This window comes from Pleurodeles waltl, chromosome 5 (genome assembly GCF_031143425.1).
Source record: "Pleurodeles waltl isolate 20211129_DDA chromosome 5, aPleWal1.hap1.20221129, whole genome shotgun sequence".
Classification (NCBI taxonomy): domain Eukaryota; kingdom Metazoa; phylum Chordata; class Amphibia; order Caudata; family Salamandridae; genus Pleurodeles; species Pleurodeles waltl.
The window spans coordinates 447,359,529-447,378,892 of record NC_090444.1 but is presented as its reverse complement, the minus strand read 5'-3'; the positions used below and the strand labels follow the sequence as shown (position 1 = coordinate 447,378,892).

Here is a 19,364-nt window from a genome sequence, read left to right as displayed (position 1 = left end):
TGAAGCCTTTTTGGGAAGTGAGAGACGAATTGTCCATGGAGGATGGTCTAATACTCAGGAATGGTATAGTGATACCTCCTATTATGTTAAGGAAACAAATTCTTGAAATTTGTCATGAAGATCACCTAGGCATTGGTAAAACTAAGAATAGAGTAACGTATTGGTACTGGTGGCCAGGATTAGATAAGGATATAGAAAGAATTGCCAGGGACTGCATGGTTTGTGAGAGTGCGGATAAGACACAAGTAACTTTAAGACTGCCTTTACATACTATACCTTGTCCCAATATGGCTTGGGAGAGTATAGGTATTGACGTAATGGGACCAATTGGTGAAGATGACAGACAAGCTTTTTTACTTGTGATTGTGGATCACTTTTCCAAGTGGCCGGAAGTGGACATTGTAAAAAAGGCGGACGCTAATAACATCATTAAATTCTTGGACAGAATTTTTGTCAGGGAGGGCTTACCGAAATGTATCGTATCTGACAATGGTCCCCAATTTGTGTCTTCGGCTTTCCGAGAATATTTAGGCAGCAATGGAATTAAGCATCACACCACATCAATTTATCATCCGTCTGGTAATGGTGCTGTTGAAAGGTTCAATAGAGTACTCAAGGGCATGATTCAGTTCTCTAATTGCAACCATTTAATCTGGGAAACAGAATTATGGAAAACTCTCTGGGCGTTTAGAATAATCACATGTATTAGTACGAATGCCAGTCCATTCGAACTCATGAGGGGAAGAACACCTATGTCAAAGGACAAAGTGGGTTGGCTCAAGGCTGCTAAGAGAGTGGAATGGTCACCAGTTGAAGTTAGGATGAATATTGAAAAGGCTCAAGGCAAATATAAAAAATACTTTGAGAGATGCATAAGAGGAAGGAGTTTAAGTTATGCGTTGGTGATGTAGTGAGAGTAAAAGCAATAAACACACAAGTAAAGGCGAAAGTAAATTCTCCTCCCCATTAAGAGTGGAGGCTGTATACAATAACTCCGTAAAACTAAGTGATGGTAAGGTATGGCATGTTTCCGCATAATCAATATGTAAAAACATGAGGGTAGGTGGAGAAGGGAGGCAACATGTTGCGAACGACCACAGATATAAAGTGTGGTTTGGTGATGATAGCGAAGGAAGAGTGCAGGGTGATTCCAATAGCCTTAGTAATATTGACAACAGACATGCAACATGTTCACCCAACATTTCCTATGAGACTGTTGATGTTCCTGATAATAACCGAAAATGGAGTAGTTCTGGGAGGAGAATTGTGAAACTGAAAAAAATTATTATCTTTAAAAGTAGAAGCGCTTTTAGTCAAAAAAAAAATGTGGAGTCCAGTACACTCTAGAAATTATCTTGGCATTGTGTTATCTATGGATAAATTATTCATATATTTATTTATTTGTGGTTGTGTTCTATTTTATATAAAAGAGGGAAGATATGTAGTAATGTGTAACTTCGTCCTCCATTCTCGAATGTCTTGTGCTTGAGATGTCTTACTCCTTGGTGAGTGACATCGAGAGATTCGAGAACGGTGAGGGCGAGGAAAACGGTTTAGAGATGGACGGCTGCGTGTCTCCTTTATGTATCGATTAACTTCGAATAAACCGCAAAGTCTTCACTTACCTTTTACGTTGGTGGTGCTTCATTACAGGGGGATAAAGAAGGTGTGTGGGATGGAGCTTAAATAGGGTGCGGCCTAAGTAATTGTTGTGCTTGGTATACATTTCATTATTCATGAATATGTTTGGAAATAGAAAGTTATAGTGTCCTATTAGAATACTATTAGGTAATATGAAAGGTTGCTGGGGAGGTTGGAATGTTATGGGGTGAGTTGGAGATTGTTGCTGGCGGGAGCAAATGTGTTGGCCTTTATTAGATCAATTCTCCCTTGAATAAAGATTTAATTCATATTGGATCGTGAAATTATATAACAGCAGTTTACCTAGGAAACAGTCAGAAGGGGAATACCCTATGCAACCAAGGACACAGCCTATCATATATGAAAAAGAATAATGTGCTTGACAAATTCATATGGTTTTACTGGACAAAACAATAACTGACATCAGCAGCAACAAGATATTAAACTAGCACCTTTAGCCAGGGCCACAAGCAATAAAACACCTGACAAGCAGGCCAACATGTAAAAGGACAAAAGAAACTAATGATAAACATAAAGGTGTAAATGTAAAGCACACAAAAGATAGGGTATGAGCTAAAGTAGTTCTGGTTTCTGTGCTTCAAGTGCAGTTAACGATTTGGCATGGCATGATCAGTTACTGCTGTGTGGCGTGTAGTCTTGTACAGCAACCAAATTGAACATCTTCCTCCCTCAGCAGGTCAATAGTGAGAGACTGATAATACAGAACCAGGAGGCCACCAACGTCTTGCCACCTTAAGCACCATCCTTAACTTCCAGAAGACATATATCCCTGACTTGTTTGCGTGACGGCGACAGCACTCCTTCCACCTAATGCACGTGACATATCAGGAAATTATTCTTGTCACCCTCCAGCAAAGGTAAAAGAGCAGTCTACAAGCATGGCAGCTGAGGGCCTCGGCTTCAAAAAGTACAACAACAAGAAAGATTTGAAGGTGTAGGTGCATAGTAAACCTTAAGCACTCAGATTTTCACTTGTGCTGATACAGCTAAATGCGCTGCCTATAACCCTGGCATTGAAAGCAGGGTCGAGCTGGCATCTAAGACAATCAAGAAGTTGCCGAAGGGCTGTTTTCACATGTCAGTGCGTGACATGGGCGCCCGCGGAAATGTTTTCAGAAGGGGTCGTGCCCATACTAGTGCAGGCAGCGTAACACTACAGCGGCCGTAGTGTTATGCTGCACTGTTAGCTTGCACACCAGGCTGTACCTAAATCCAGGCGGAGCAAGCACCCCCCGCTGCCCTCCTGCTGATACCCATGGAGTGTAGACTGTTGTTTGGCTGGTTGTGAACCTGGTTTGTGCTCGGATTTTAATATTGGTTACTCGATTATTAAAACAAACACTGCCCGCAGCTGGCTCAAATCCATCCAGTCTTCCATATCTTGCAAAATGCGTGTCTTTATCAACTCAAAACTGAACACATTTGCAAATATGGGCCACTTCGTTATCCATCTAATTACTTTTATTTTGGTACCCGTGTCTGTTTTCTGTCCCAATCTCACACTGATAGAAGAATAGAAAATTGTGTTTTAGATTAACTCGCATGTGAATTATGGGTTTTTAAAAAGGTGGCAAGAAAGTGAAGAAATGACAAAATGTTTGATAAAACACGGTCGTCTTTACCCTACACACTCGGCATTGGTATGCTGGACTGCATCCCTATCTGGACCGCTTGGGCGGCAAGCACACGGTGGGGGTACGGCAGCGCTGAATGCCTGTGCTGAGCACGGCTATGCTATTGTAGTAGCTGTGCGCCGCTCTTGCAGTCTGGCAGCATCTGAGCTGTGGCAGGGGCGGGCGGCTGCCGGTGTCTGGTTTCTCCCCTCCCTCCCGTGCTGCAGCTTGGCAGCTGGTTGCTATGATGACGTCATCGCTTCCGCCCCACTTCCTCTCCTCGGCTGTGAGAATCCAACATGGACTGAGGCTGCAGCCATGGGGCTCGGACGGGGCCACCGCCAGCCTCCTTCCCAGCTCCCCGCTCGGCGCCTGTGAGCGGGAGCTCGCCGCATAGGCGCTCTTAAACGGCCGTGCTGCGCTCTCCGGTCCGGCCGCTCTTTTGCACTTACACCTTGCTTTTGTTTTACTTTCTGGGACTCCCTGTCCCCAACCTCCTTGACTGCCCCCGGAAACTATTGAAACGTAATAAAAAGTTGAGAAAGGTCCGAGAATGTGACCAAGAAGATGTGGAGCGCGGAGCCGCAGGGCGCTGCTGCGGGACGTCCCTACGGCCGCCGCTGAGGAGGAAAATGAACGAGGAAGAACAGCCGGAGGAGTGAGTTGGGGGCTCGGGTTGGAGGGTAGGAATGAGTTGTGTGTTGTGGGTGGGGGTAGGTGGTTTAGTGCATGGGATTTTAGCCCTAGGAGCTCCCAGGAGCTGCTGCACGTCCCCAGCCTCCGTGTTTACTTCTGCAGGGCTGGCGCAGGCGGCTACACGTCAGTTGCTAGCCGGGACTGAACGAGTTCGCCCTGGTCCGGCAGGGACACCCTCTCCCCATAAAGTATTGTAACTCGGGTCTTTCAGATTTCTGATATCAACAGCGGTCCCTTGCACTTCTTTGGAGCTTTTGACCCTTCCCCGCCCACTTGCATTGTTGAGCGTGCGGCGGCCGAGGCCCGGGATATCCCCCCGCGTCAAATGGAAGCGCAAGCGTCGGCCATTTTTTTTTCTAGAGTCGCCTTCATTTGCATACAGCGTTTTCCATTCATAAAAAAAGAGCTGGCGCGCGCCGCTGGTAGGAGGCGGGCGCGCGGCGTGGAAGAGTCCGCGGTCTCGACCAGCCGTTGGGCAGAGACTGAGGCCTGGCTAGGTACAGGGCGAGTTGCCAGCCGCCCGTAGTATGGGCAGACGGCCCCCGACACCCTCAGTCTCTTGGAAGGGAGGGTGAGGCCCAAGACCGAGCAGCCCCGAGGAGGGCCCCTTGTTGCTGCTGTGTGAGTCGCCTCGCACTGAGCAGTCCGTGGAAAATGGACTCGTTCACACTGCACCTTTTGAAGCTCGGAGAGCAGGAGACAACCTCTCTGCTTGAGCGAGGACCCAACAGCTTTCGCTGCGCTTCATATTCCTTTTTAGTAGCATTTGCATACTTTCTGCTGGCCTGCAAATAAATCGACACTTGCTAAAAAGTGCACATCTAGGCAATTAAAAAAAAAAGTTAAAAGCCCATGAAACCTCATCATGTCACTCTTGAGATCTTAAGAAGGACCGTAAGGTTTTACTTTGTTTGAGTAAGCACGTAGTTATGCTTTTTTTTTTTTTTAACTTGTTTCTAGAGTCTCGCACTTTGAAGACGAGTTGTATTGCCGGACTTTCCGTTCAAAATCAGAAATCTTTACTTTGGTTTATCCCAGTTTTAAACTGCGTGCACTTGGACCAGTTTGCCTTTAAAATGTCCACCTTTTGCTCTTCTAATACAAGAATGGAGGCAGCAATATGCTTTTAATGCCAATGTTAAGGGAAACAAATTAAAACACTTGTTTATCAAGTCAGTGTTGTTTCGTGCAAAGCAAGAGTGGGATGTTTATTTCTGACCTACCTTTTCATATTGCTTTAATGTTGTACCATACACTTTATAGGACGTAGGAAAGTGAATTTCACCCCCCAACAGAAGTGCAGTGAGAGAACGGGATTTCTGAACTCTACAGTGAGCAAAGCAACGGGCAAATAAATAGTCATGCATTCCAGTCCTCAAGTGAGGAGGAGCGAATGGTGGTCACTTATTCTTTTGGGTACTTCCCTTGTGGGTTTATGAATAGTGCAGGGCAGGTCCCAAAGGACTTGAGCGAGGAATTCTTTATTCTCGCTGCTGGCAGAACTGATTTTGTTTAAAAAAAAAAAAAAAAAAAACACAACTAGCTTCTAATGACTGCCCCTAACAATGCTTGACCCTCACACCCGGCTTGCTGTAAAGGGCGACACTTCCGGAAAGACTGTGACCGTAAAAGTGGCGGATATGACCAATATGCCATGGAAATGCCCGCTTCTGTGATAACGCAGTTCCTTTACTCGTTTTTGTTTTTTAAACTTTTAGGTAGCCTTTCCTAATGGTAACACGATGCGTGAAACTATCAAATCAGCTATTGTACATGGGATTAGTGGCAGTATAAAGAATCAAGGTTGGAGGCGCCTTTTAAAAGGGTTGGAAAAAATAAGCTGTCACACATGGAGTTGGACCTATTTTTGATCAGACTTTACGTGAAAAGGTGACAATGTGTTAATGGCTATATATCAAGAACTGGTTAACTTGTTATGTTTGCTGCTTTGTTTTACTTCCAGGGGAGTGTTTTTGAAATCAGTATGTAAAAGCACAGCAAAACCGCAGGGTAGTCCAGGCGATGTTTATTGACATCGTGGCACGATTTAGCTTGCGGTGCGCTACAGTGCTAAAACAGGGACCCTGCTAACAACACTTTAGTTTTTGAAAGGCCCTTTTATATACAAGAATAAGCTGCGCTTTTTAACGTACAGTACTCGTTTACTTACATTTCAGTGACATTTTTGAAGAATAGTGCAGCACTGTCTCTATACATTGGTCCAGCATTTTATACTCTTCGTCGTCTTCTTCTTCCCATCCATCTTTGGGTGTACTGTTTTTCCACTACTACAGCACCCTCTCACCGACTAATTCAGCATATTTGTGAGGTGGCTTACAGAGTTTACTGGATCTTCTCTTTGCAATTTCTTTATGAGGTTGGTGACATGGTGTTTAGGACCAGTGCTAATTTGCCACTGTCTCTACAAAGCTGTTAAGTAGAAAGGGTATAAAATAGAATTGGGGCAAATCAGGGTCTCGGTCCCGAACGCCACTCATCTTTTCAAGCTGCACAGCAATATTTTCTATTGACCGTATTGTTTCAAGCACCAATGTCAATAAAGATTTAACAGAGAACATTGACACCCTTGTAGTTGATGGTTTGGAAATGTCCTCTCGCATTGGCGATTTTGTTCTCTCAGCCTGCCATTAATATATCTGCTGCTGATAGTAGCCACCATGCCGGGTAGAGATCTTTCGGTAGGGATGTTACACTGTAAACCACTAGGCAAGCTATGATAATGTAGGGTTGCTGGGGCTCATCTGAAATGCCTACTCGGGTTAAATGCACGTTATGTCACAGCTATAATCTGCTTTAAATTACTACCAGCCTGTAAAGGGACATTTTAGATCCTTGGATTGTTGGGTCATCTTTGCGTGCTTTGAATACTCTTAAAAACAGGGAAGATCCAATAATTTGCTCGGGAGGTACTAGTAGCTCACCAGAACCCTGACAGTAGTAACTCCATGAAGGGTAACTCAGCAGAGTAATCAAGAGGGTCTACTATAGACATATTTGAGAAGGTCACTTTGCAAGAAAAGGACAATATTTTCTTTGTGTGTTAACCCAAAATGTAAATTGCATATTTGAAAGAAAACCATGTATTTTGACAAACTAACCTGGTCTTGTTTGTAAACAAACTGATTTGGAAAAATCTAAAACGTATTTAAACTGCTCCTTAAATGATGGTTCATACAGAGTTGTGGAAATTTATAGCCTCTAGTATTTCCTGTGTGCAAATGGACACTTACTGCTGATATTTTATTAGGCATGTGGAGGCATTTAATTATGCTAAAACATTTCCTGGAGGTGCTGTTAGTAACACTGTCTTGTGCATCGGGCGGTTAGTGTTCTACAATATTACATTTTAAATATCGTGCAGCCAATATATTGTATCTAGAATATAGACTACCATAATATCATGAAAGTAAGTACATAGAGGTAAGTGTAGTTTTATTTACTTTAAGTCCACATCTATTTATCCTAAAGATAAACATATAATAAAGGTAACCACACGTGGAGTCTAGAATAGTGAATCTATACTTATCTATATATGTACCTTCATGTCATTGTATTAGTCAATATTCTAGATATATTTGGTATAACTCAGATGTTGTGACATATATCTGGTTGGTGACTACTAGTAATAGTTTTAGACTGAGTACTGGCATGTTATATTCTTACAATTCATCAAGTTTTGATTCCACCACTTCAACTTTGTACTCCTGAAATCCCCATTAAGTGGTATGGTTTTTGTAGAGCTAGTTCTCCAATTTCTCTGCATGATTACTTACTTGGAAAACTGCACATGCATATTTTATGTTTTTAAGGGACATGGGGCTTGTCAGGGCATTTTTGTTTAAAAAAAAAAAAAAAAAAAAAAAGGTTATTTATTCTAGTTGTTGTAAGATACTTAGTTTGGTATTCGGTATTTGAGCCTGGTCCAGACTATATGCAGTCTAGGCTTTTTGTTGTAGAATTCTTTAATCGGAGAGATGAGTACCTCATGGTACATATGTTCAGTTAGCAATTAATTGATAATATTGATGTAAGAAACGTCTCAACTTGTTTTGTCGAACACTTAATTGCCAGATTCTTAAGCATTTTCGCACATCTAAGTTAAATTTAAGTGGTTGAGAATAAACAGCAGGGGTATAATCAGGATTTGCAGGTATCATCTCATTTCAGTAATTAATATGTTTACGCTTGCCAAATGCAGGAGTAAATGGAATCTGTTGGTATGCAGAAATAACACCCCATAAGTGAGTAGGGTATAGAGGAAACTGTCTGCTTGCAGAATTGCACAGCAGGTTCCCATTTTAAATGCAGGAAGAACTAATGCATTTTAGCATTTGGATAAAAAACTGTGATTGTCACAGACTTCCATGACCACTTTATAATTCCAAAAGTGGGAATTTTACCACAAATACAGAAATTACCATGTAGTACCATATTTCTAAATTAAGAAAATGCAGGTTGGACCCTTAGATTTCAGTTTTCTTTGTCCTACTTAATTGTAACTACTTCTGTAAGTGGTTGGCTAGCTATTATAAACTAATATTGTTAAATGGGGGCTAGTAGGAAATCTCAGTTTTGCACCCTTTAATGTTGTATGTCATGTTTGCTGATGTTGACAGCAATGCATAGCTAACCCCTTTGGAATAAACAATATAAATAAAGGGATTTTAAACTATGACCGTTTTTAGTGGACATTGCGAAGCGTTTGACTTTTTGGTATAATCATTTGGATCCATTGTCTATTCTGAATTGGCTAGCGTGCATGCAGATTCTGTATGAATGACAACAAGAGAGACAGAGCAGCAAGTAAGTAGAAGCAAAACTGAAAAGAGGTGTGTTTTTCCATTAATCTTATAGCCAATACAGTTGCAGTAAATGATGAGAATTATGTAGCTGGTAGTGACAGGCGAGAGAAACGGTGTTTAGAAGGAATGTATTTCAGGTGCATCCATTCTAAAGCCCACATTTTGTTGTTGTTCCCTATTGATGGGCTGATTCCATAAGATCCAAAGGTTAGTCTTTTGATCTTAACATTTCAAATTCAAGTGGATGCATTTGCATTTTATCAAAGGTAATGTATATGTTCAGAATTGATAAGAAGATTGATCTCCAAATCCAAGGGGTGATTGGTGTCATCTGCGCACACTCACAGAACAGTCCTAGATGAGACCAGCTTCTTACCGAGGGTAAACGTTAAATACAAAATATGCAAAAAGGAAAATTCTTGTGAAGCACCACAAAAGATAGTCTACAGACTAGAGGCATACTTGGTATGGCCACTTACCAAGTTATTACCAATAGCAGATTTTTTTTATCCATCTTTTCACTAGGTTTGCGAGTCCCATCTCCAACAGATTTGAGGTGGATAGCATGGTTGACATTGTCAAAAGCTGCTGTCAAGTCCAAAATGGTTAGAATGCTGATAATGTCACTTTCTGTACTCAGCCTGTGATGATGCAGCATTGATTTAATTAGTTATTCTTTGTCTCTTTTAGGGTAAAGTCCGCGGTAAAGTGATTCAGCCAATTTGATTTAGTGGTTATTTATTTATTTTTTTTCCTTATTTTTTTTTTTAATCGGTACACAGTGCTCTTTACTCATATGTTTTTCTAAGTTGTTAGATGTGTTTGAGCCAAAAGCTCAGATGATCCCCTGTGTACAATGATGGGGATTTTTTTTTTTTTTTTAAACTTTGGTGTCACAGTGCCTTCTTGATATTTGGGAAAGAACAGTGCCCATAGTAAGCAAGTTTATATTCTTTGCATACAATAATTGCCTAGCAGCACAGAACAATTTATTAGCTTACCCATTTATAGTATATTTACTCTGTAGTTCTGTAATAAAGTTTATTATAACGGGAAGATAGAGGAACAGCTGCCTTGCACATTTTAGGCCCTCTGCTGTTAGTACTACAGGTCCTAATAGTGTTTAGCTCAAGAATATGTGAAACAAATTTATTGCTATGAGTCCTCCGAATTTCGGAAAGAACACTTGAAGTCTTATAGAAATTATGATGTGTCTTGATCTTTATTTCCCGAATTATTTTTAATTCATTTATAATAATAGGCAATAATTCACACAACAAAATGCATTTCATGAACTTATTAGCTTCATCATCACCAAAAATAAATATTTAAAAATAAATACACATGACTTTGCAATATAAGTTAACCGGCAGTTCATTTTCTGAAAAAAGCTTGTTCAGCCTAGGGTACTATACAAATGATTTGCAGTGGTGTTGTAGACGCGTGGCACTGTATAATTCAAAATAGAAAAAACAGCTACAGTTGATTCAATAGGTTCCATAGACTGAATTATATACCCGAGTGGAGATCATTTTATACTTAGAATACACATTCTAAAGGCAAGAACCTACAGCCAAGGTGTAATTCTTCTCAAATTCTTGTAATTTGATAGCTCTAAATATTACTACGTTAAAGCATTTTTAGAACCTTGCAAAATATTTTATAGCTTTGTAAAGTGACACCAGGTAAACAAGTTGAAGAGCACATGTGGGTTTCATTTTTGAAGGCAGGAAGTCGTAACGTTTAATGCACTGGGTCTCTTAACAGGTATTTCAGAATATACATATTTCCGAATATATTTACATATTCATATCCTCTTTATTGGCTACACTTATGAGATATTAGACACCAGTGATCTTTGGAAAAGAAAGATTGCAATGCATGGGGGTCACCCTTAGGTTATGCACATCGCAGCCATCTTGCAATGGAATTTCCTTAATTGGAAACCCATACCAAGAGTGCAAAAAAACATTGTAGCATATATCTCTGCCTTTTAGAGCCAATACCCGGTGGCTTTGCCAGTGCTTTTTATTTATTTATATATATTTATATACACACACAAACTCTGGGTGTAACCAATCTATACATCAGCATGGCTCCTTCATTGAGTCTAAAAGCAATGGAAACCTTCCTGGATGCATCATTGGTGAGCTTCTTCGAACATTACTAAATGCTTATCAATTGACATCCAAGGTTGCTCTGTAGGATAACCTTTTTCTGTTTCAAGGTAAATCACTATGTTGTTCTGCCCGTAGCATTGTGATCATTTCTAACCTTTAACTGGCGGCTTTTAGCAATTACATTATTTTGAAGTTAGTTTAGTGCTCATCGGTAGGTTCAATTTTTGCCATATTTTTATGTGCTTATAATTCAGTGCCATTAAGTAAACAACGAGGGGTACCGTTTGAGCAGTTCCAAACTTTTTATAGCCATTCTCAGATTATTTTTGTGAGGGCAAACAGGCAATCTCCTTGCAGTCAACTGTTGTGTACTTTGATGGCTATTGTAAAGAAGTGTTGAAAGAAAACAGTTTTTAATGAAAACAACTTTTTTGTATTTATTTTTCTTAGCACTGGTACAGTAATTCTCTGATAGGACAGCCTCACTGTTGTAGAACCTTCTAATAAGTTACCGCAATTTGCTCATTTTAAAAGAGAAACATTTTGCATTATATCAGATATGAAACCCAAAACACTTATTTAGAATTCACCTATGCAACATTACTATGTATGTGAAGTAGCGTTCTCATTACTTGAACAACACTGTTGGGCCTGCAGTAGTTATTAATCCAGTTGGTTTTCTATGTGGGTGGATTCCATGCAAATCTCAGATTGATACAAAGTGGTTGGGTTATCGTTAAGGAGTTGTTCCATAAGGCGGCTTGTGGAACAAGTGAAGGTGTAACACAAATGAAAGAGATCAAGATTATTAATTTTACAAACCTCAATAGGGAGAGAAGGCCATGGAAAAATTGTGTCATTAGTCAATTTATCATTTTGAACCTGAGGTTGATCTGGTGTAATGGTTGAGGTAGAATGTTATACATGCAGAGGATAAGATCCACAGTTGAGAATGTATATAATGCTGGGGAACTCACTTTTTCTACTGTATAGTTCCAAAGTGTTAGAGGAGGAAAAGAAGCTTTCTTTGGGAGACCGAACTCTAAGAAATATTTCAGGGATATTGGACAGGCATTAGCTAATCAGGAAGAAGAATTTGAACACCCGTTCTTCTGTGAAGTTTCTTAGAGCGCATTTGATCCTTTTATGGTATATCCGGCATGCTTGGTTTGCAATGCCTTGGGCTGATGACATTTAATTTGCATACCTGGTAATTTGTTATGAGCGAAAGGATTGATGCAGTAGTTCTGTGTTGCTGTGCCACAAAACTTTGTGGTATAGATATTCCATAGCGCCAGATGAGTTTAGTTTTGCCATGTCGTAAGCTGTGCCACATGAGGGTTTCATGTGAATGTAGTTGAGTAAAGAGTATGAGCATTCATCTTCCACAGGTGGTGAGGGAGACAGTTTGGGGTCACTGAGGCAATTTGGGGGGGTCACCTTAGTCTTTTTCTCAATAAGCTGGTGGGTCTATTTTGATGTCGGAACATCATTTCAAGAACACATTGATTCCTCCTAGTTTGTGGTTTTTTTTTTTTGGCCACCCTGCTACAAAAAAAGTTGAAAGCACTCATAACGTTACTCTTTGGTAATACATTTTTGCAGCTTTAATGCTGCATGTCTGCTGTACTTGTTTTGCTTTATTATCGTTTTTAGGTCTGGCTTGACTGCTGGGTGTGATTAGTAGGAAAAGCGCTTTTAGATAGTCTTACTGACAGAAGGTGTTAGACTCTGCCCGCGTATTGGTTCTCCTGACTACAGCACTCGATTAGGCAATGTGTACTTCCACTGTAAAATAATGCTTGTGTTGCAGGTTTTGCCTTAATGGACATACAATGCTTAATGCAGGAGGACTGTGTTGATTATGGTGACAGGCCAATAATCAAAGCTATTGGTCTGATCTGTTTATAATTAAATACAATAAATATGATACGTTTGATTTGTGGTGAAAAGTATCTGTTAAAAATCAATAAGCATTTAAAGGTTGATTGCTATTACTTCATATTAATTCCAGCAGAGCGCTATTTTGTTACTTGGATGCCACAGATAACTATAGTAGGTTAGAGTTTTGGTGTTGGCCCCCTCCTCTGGCAAAGAGTAGAGTAAGAAGATTTGCACTGTGGTAATTCTTGCTTCACCCACATTGGAGTGATATTTTGCTTTGCTAATTGTACTTCTGTATACATTTGTGATTTAAGGACTGCACAATGCTTACCTTGTTGGAAATCCTACTCTCAATACAATAGGGCAGGGGGTTTATATATTGTGTTGCCAAATATTTGTAATTTTAGAACTGTTTGATGGTTGCCAGCTTATGCACAGGGTAGTGGTCCGTTGCTGGTTATGTAGTTACACCACTGGTAAATGCTGTAGGTCTTATTGGTTGATTTGGAAAAGTTATGTCAAATTCCATAGTGTGTTTATTTTTATGAACCGTTTTGACAGAGCCATTTGGCCTGACTTGCTTATGTGGAAATGTGTTGAAGGAAATAGGCTTCAAAGGGTGGTTTGTTATTACACTATGTTAAACCCTGTATGCTAATGTATTGTTACATGAAGTCTCACTAATTACCTGTAGAGAAGGATTTGGGTGTTATCTGTGACATGAACCCTAGGGGGTAAAAGCATTGTACTGATTTTTTTCTAGAATCCCTTCAGAAGACCTGACGGGCTCAGTTGTCTACCAGGATCTTGTAGTCACTATAAATGCAGACATATGTTAATATACATGCAAATATAAAATTACTTTGGGTTAGCCCTGCTCCGCCATTGGTCTGTATGAATCTCATTTACACTTTGCTTTTAACTGTGACTGCATACAGCATGGGCTCCCTCCAGCTTTTCTCTCTTGCTTTGTGTGTGTTGGCATTTGTCTGATGTCACACACACATCCACCTGAGTGCATTTGAAAGCCTGAGCTGGTGCAGCAGTTCTTAGTTTTCCATTTTCCTCTTTTATGGGCCACCTTTCCTTTTTTTTCCTGCCTTAAAAAAAAAAAAAGCTATATATATATATTTTATATTTGGAGCATACTATAGTTGCCCGTTTAGTGTTGATGGGCTGATTGTTGCCCATTTCATCTGCAGTGTGTTTCATCCCTAACAAACGTTACCTTTAAACCAGGCAACCATAATAGAATGGTATTGTCCATATTGCATTAACGTTTTACAATTCTAAGATGGCAAACATGTTGATTTGAAATTTGGCCACCATTCTAGAACCTTAAAATAGTGATACATTTTGTACAATACTGTTAGAAGATGCAACCTGCTACTATGCTTAATTTTGTTATAGCAACCATATTCCTGCTATGTTTGGGAAGCGTATGTTCTTTTTCATGGTCTCATCTAAAACACCACGAGCTGTTTGTTACAAAACATTTTTTCAACTCTGTGGGGTTTTGGGCCCATTGTCTCATTTGTTTGCTTCTTATTTATTAGAATCCATGGGCTTTATTTCCTCTTATTGTATTTGCCCCTCCCCTAAAGCATGGCTAAATTACCAGTGTCCTTCCACTACTTGCTCTTTGGGAGCTTGAACACTCGGAGTATGGTTTTCCTAGTTGTTGCCCTCATGTGCTTCTCTGCCTCCGCGTCCCGTGTTGCACTCTGTCATCCGTTGTCTTCTGTCCCCCACCTGTGGTCCTATTGCCCTCTCACTCGTGTTTCTGTTCACCTGCATTCATTTTGCATGCTCTCACTTTTGTGCCAGTTCTCCCCTCTCCCCCAATGTGGCTCCCATTTGTTGAGTGGTTCTATGCCACCCCCCACCCCATGTTGCTTTCATTAATCCATGTGCATCCGTGCCTCTGCTCTCCTCCAAGTGGCCCTGTGCTCATTTAAATGATGCCTCCACCACAAACACTACTGTCTCCTGCCCATGTGCATCCCTGACTCCTTGTCCCTATTAAGTTTTTAATAAAAAGGGAAATTATTCTGCTGCTGGGCTACTTAGTTTTGTAGGTGCACACATTTGTGTTTAACACATGCCTACAAAGTAACACTGCCCAGTGGCCGCACCATAGAGCTGGTACTTGTGTTTTTTTTTTTTTCTTTCCCTTTATTCTGTACAGTCTCTGCTCTGCTAGTGTAGAGCATGAATAAAATAAATTGGGTTGCTGGAGCTTTACAGCAAGATTCCAACATTTACTCTTTATACTATATATATTTGAAATGGTATGCAGAAAATGAACAACAGCTCATTACTTTATTAAGATACTTTGCTTTGTGTCAATGAATATCCCAAAATCTAATTTGTATTCCCATAAACAAATGCTTCGCAGAAAGTTTACCTAAGTCCAAGTTTTTTGACTGATAGGTTTTTTTTTTTTCTTAAAAGAAATTTTAATAAGCTAGGCAAGACCAAAAGGTCTGGCTTGATGTGTGATTTACAAGCCACGCACAGTGGATTTGCCAGTGTTTGTGTGCAGCTGGAGGAAGCCTGCGAGAAGCTTATCATCAGCAGCCACCCAATGGCAGGGGAAATGAGTTCCAAGGAGGAGAGTTTCTAGCTGTTCTACCAGTCTAAGCAGCATCCTGGTGGCACAGGAGAATGGCTGTTGGCCATGCTGATTGTTTGAGCAGTGCCTTGGCAGTAGAGAACAAGAACTGCCTGATGGAGATTAATGATGAGCTGCCGGCCATTCAGAAAGAAGAAAACGTCCGGAAGAAGGGACAGGGAAAGATGTGTGTTATGTATTGATTGTCTGATGGGGGGGGCTACTTTTTTGAAAAAAAATATTGAATCTTTAATGATTGACCGAAGTTTTCATATATAAATTAGTCCTCCTTGCATCTCATTAGAGGTGAAAGATTCACCAAAGCAGTCAAATGAAAGAAAGTTAGACTAAAGTACTCCTTCTTGTGTGCTGATCCGCGAAGTGATTGGGAGTGTCCAAAGCTAGTGGTAGAAGTGTCCTGAGCCAAAGAAATCAATGACTAAAGGCAGCTGCCTCAAAGACCTACGTATCTATTCATTTTTTTTTTTTAAAGGTCAGACCTTAAGAGGCACTGTATCATATACTGATAGCGGAGTTCTTAAAGTGACAACATTGTATTAAAATCACGTTTTGCAGTGGTAGTATCCATTCAGAGTGAACACACTATAATTTACTCACCTGATTCTTGATTTTCAAACCTGGATATGCAGTGATAAATTTGCGGGTACTTCAGCATATAGTTATGATTGAAGTAATGAAAGAATGAAATACTACAGTTTACTTGACTAGCAGGACTGAACACTTATGGTTACTGAGAAGGATTACTGCAGCTATCAGCGAAATATCGCAAGTCGTGCTGATTTCTCAGTATGACAGTGGGAACGACAAGAATCATCTTTAAGCTAAAATACTTGAATATTCTGTGGCATGTAGAGGCACAATAAGGTAATCGGGTGACCAAAATTACAAAATAAGAACCAAAAGATTAATTTAAAAAATATAAAAAGATAAGGACAACACTTAGAAAAGGATAAGGAACATAAAATCGGAAATTACCTTAAAATAATCTGTAATGTAACTGCAAATGTGAGAGAGCTGTATTAAGGTCGCCCACCCATCAGGTGCCCCTTTGTATTGATATGCATTCTAGAACATCACCACCAAGATTTGGAAAAGGAACTAGGTAATGACATGCCTTTTGTGAGCTGGTTAGCTGAGATTTTTGTATCCTGAATATTGGACTTAAATTACACACTTTGATTATTGGCTTTCCTGTGTGGTTATCTGTCTCTTGTAGTACCTCAACTTTATCTCTTTTATATGCATTTATCTACAGGCATATCCTACAAGTGCATATTGGTATTCATATATAGATTAAACCTTCTGTGCACTTTGATAAATTATTTGATACCCTACATCATTGTACATCATCCTTTCTATCCAGTTTGTAAGCTCCAGCTTCTAGGTGTTTACTTGTTTACTATCCTGATGAGAATGGGTAGCCCCCTGTGATCCTGAGCCATGCCTACTGTTGTCCACAACCTAACACAACCTTCCAATGCTGAGTAATGTCTTGTGCCTACAAAAAGGAGCCAGAAATTATCAAGACTCCCTCTCCTATCAGGGAGGGAGTAGATATTCACACCAAATAATGGCCCCCTACGAGCTATGGAAGCAGGCGCTCTTTACAGTGCAGAAATATCTAGTCTGCCTATGGACCTTCCTACGTCTAACTTCACAAACCCTGAATGAGCTTCGCCATGGGGTTGCTCATGTGTCTTCATCCAGCCTTTCTGAATGCTAACTGTTCAATCTCATGCACATGCATTGAAGAATTGGTTCCATACGCTCACTTTCCTTTACATTACTTGCAATGTTTGGGTGTTTTCTGACACTTCTCTCACCCTTCCATCCACGTACCTATTTCATAGTACTTCATTTTCCCACCGTTTCTGCTTGCCCTTTTTGCGTCTCAATGTTTGGTTTGTACATCCTACGACCATGGCAAATTGAGAGGTAATTGAGGCTTTCTGTGATTTTCCTAAAAGTTGGTTACATTTACGAATCACATTAAAAAAAAAAAAAATTGTCGTTTTCAGCTTCCCAAATATTTAATCTTCTGTTCTCCACCGCAGCTGTAGTTTCCCAAATCACTCTTCTCTCTCTTAGAGCTTTCAGAATTTTTCGCCTTTGGTCGGACCTCATCTTAATAATGAGTGATCCTTTTGTCATTGCAAAATAGAAAGCATTCTTTCATTTCTGGTGCCCCTACTGGGTCGCTGATGAGAACTCCCAGAAAGAAAAAAAACACCAAACCAAGAACAGATCTTTGTTATAGTCTGCTTGTTTCCCTGCTGTAATCAGTGGATTATGTTTTTGGTTTGGTTAGTTGAGATTCTTATGCTTGTCCCTTTTGAACAGTTTATAATCCAATTTATTACATTGATTCTCACCCCACTATTGTTCATGTTGCTTACATTTTCTCTTTTATAGGGAATCAAATGCTTCACTGACAGTGTTCCGCTTAAACCAATCTTCTGTGATATAATTAATTAGTTATCTAAGAAAAAATAATTTATTTCATGGACGTCTATGTGTGCTATAAACATATGCTCCGGAGCCACTTCTGTAAGTAATTTAAGATCCAACAACCCTGGGAACAAGGGCCCCAATCTTGAAAATGTGACTGCTGTATCACTTAAAAAGAGCGGGTTTATGTAAGATACTGTGGAAACTACTACCAATTCCCCTAAGGCAATTAATCTATTCAAATACAGGACTTTCTCAATTGGCAAAGAATGTAAAAACATTTCTGTTACATTTGTGATGTATAATGATTTAAACAATATTTAAGAGTTAGATCAATTTAGTGGTTTATTTATTTATTTTTAAACTCAACATAGCTTTGGGAAGACTTTGGCCAAGAACATTGCTCTTGACAGCCCTAAGAGTTTTCAAATGGTACATACAGATTGTATTAAAAAAATAAATCGGGTGTGGGTTGGCTTTAAAGATGAGTCAACAGTTTGAGTTGGAATCATCCAGATATCATAATACTGAGCTTCTGTCTGCATTAGCCCCACCCATTCACTTTCTTGTGTCGTCTCCCAGGTTATTATTCCTTATTTACTTCTCTTTGGCTGAAGTTTTATCTCCCTATGCCCTTCGGTCTGCAGATTTCCTCCTGGTGTGGAATGTTAATTTATGGCTAGAAGACATTACTTTAGGTGAAATACACTAGATTTTGAGAGGTTGTTCAACTCTTGACCCATGACAACTGGTAGAGGAGCCGACACACAAATCGGGGCACACCCTTGACGTTGTCCTTGCCTCATTTTAACAATATTGTAGTATCCAAGGGACTGCCGTCCCTTGGTCTAAGCATTTTTATATTCAACGCATAGCTCAAGGGTTAGAGTTCCAGAAACTAGACCACTGACAAAAAAATTCCAACCATGATTTGCAAGAGAAGTTACAGGAAAAAAAACTATTCTTGAGGGGATTGAGGCTTCTGCAGCAACAAATTTCAGTAGTTAGATTTGGCTGCCTTTGACCACTAAGCCTTGGTGAAGATAATTAAAAATCACCATTCATGACCCACTGAACCCTGGTAAAAATAATAGCTTGCCTAATAGAAGAAAAAAAAAGAAAAAACAGGAAAGCCACTTAAAAAGCTGAGAGAGCGTGGAAAATTTATTTTAATGCATAAAAAGCCATTAAAAGATATAAAGCTAAGATTAGATTTTGTCATTGCTCATGAATTAGCTTCTGCAAACTGTGAAAAGTTATATGCCCCCCACCCCAAAAAATAATTATCTGACAATCTAGTTGACTTATTTTTGTTTGTGATAAGTTGGTCCTTTTATAGCTAACTGCATACCCTCTCAGAATAAGGGACAGGTTACACCTGAGATTTCTAACACCACCTCGGAAGGGAGCACTGTTTTACAGTTGCATCTGGTTACAAGAATGTATTTATCAAGTAACTGCAGAAAAATCTGTTTAGGTTGCG

General features: G+C 40.0%; 1 protein-coding gene across 1 annotated transcript in view; it reads left to right on the top strand.

The window, feature by feature from the left end:
- Positions 1-3,425: 3,425 nt before the first annotated feature.
- SPRED2 (sprouty related EVH1 domain containing 2) overlaps positions 3,426-19,364 on the top strand; it is a 225,886-nt gene continuing 209,947 nt past the window's right edge. Inside the window, exon 1 of the mRNA XM_069234266.1 lies at positions 3,426-3,933. Within this exon, the coding sequence (XP_069090367.1) occupies positions 3,908-3,933 (26 nt within the window). The 5' untranslated portion in view covers positions 3,426-3,907. The remainder of the gene's footprint in view (positions 3,934-19,364) is intronic.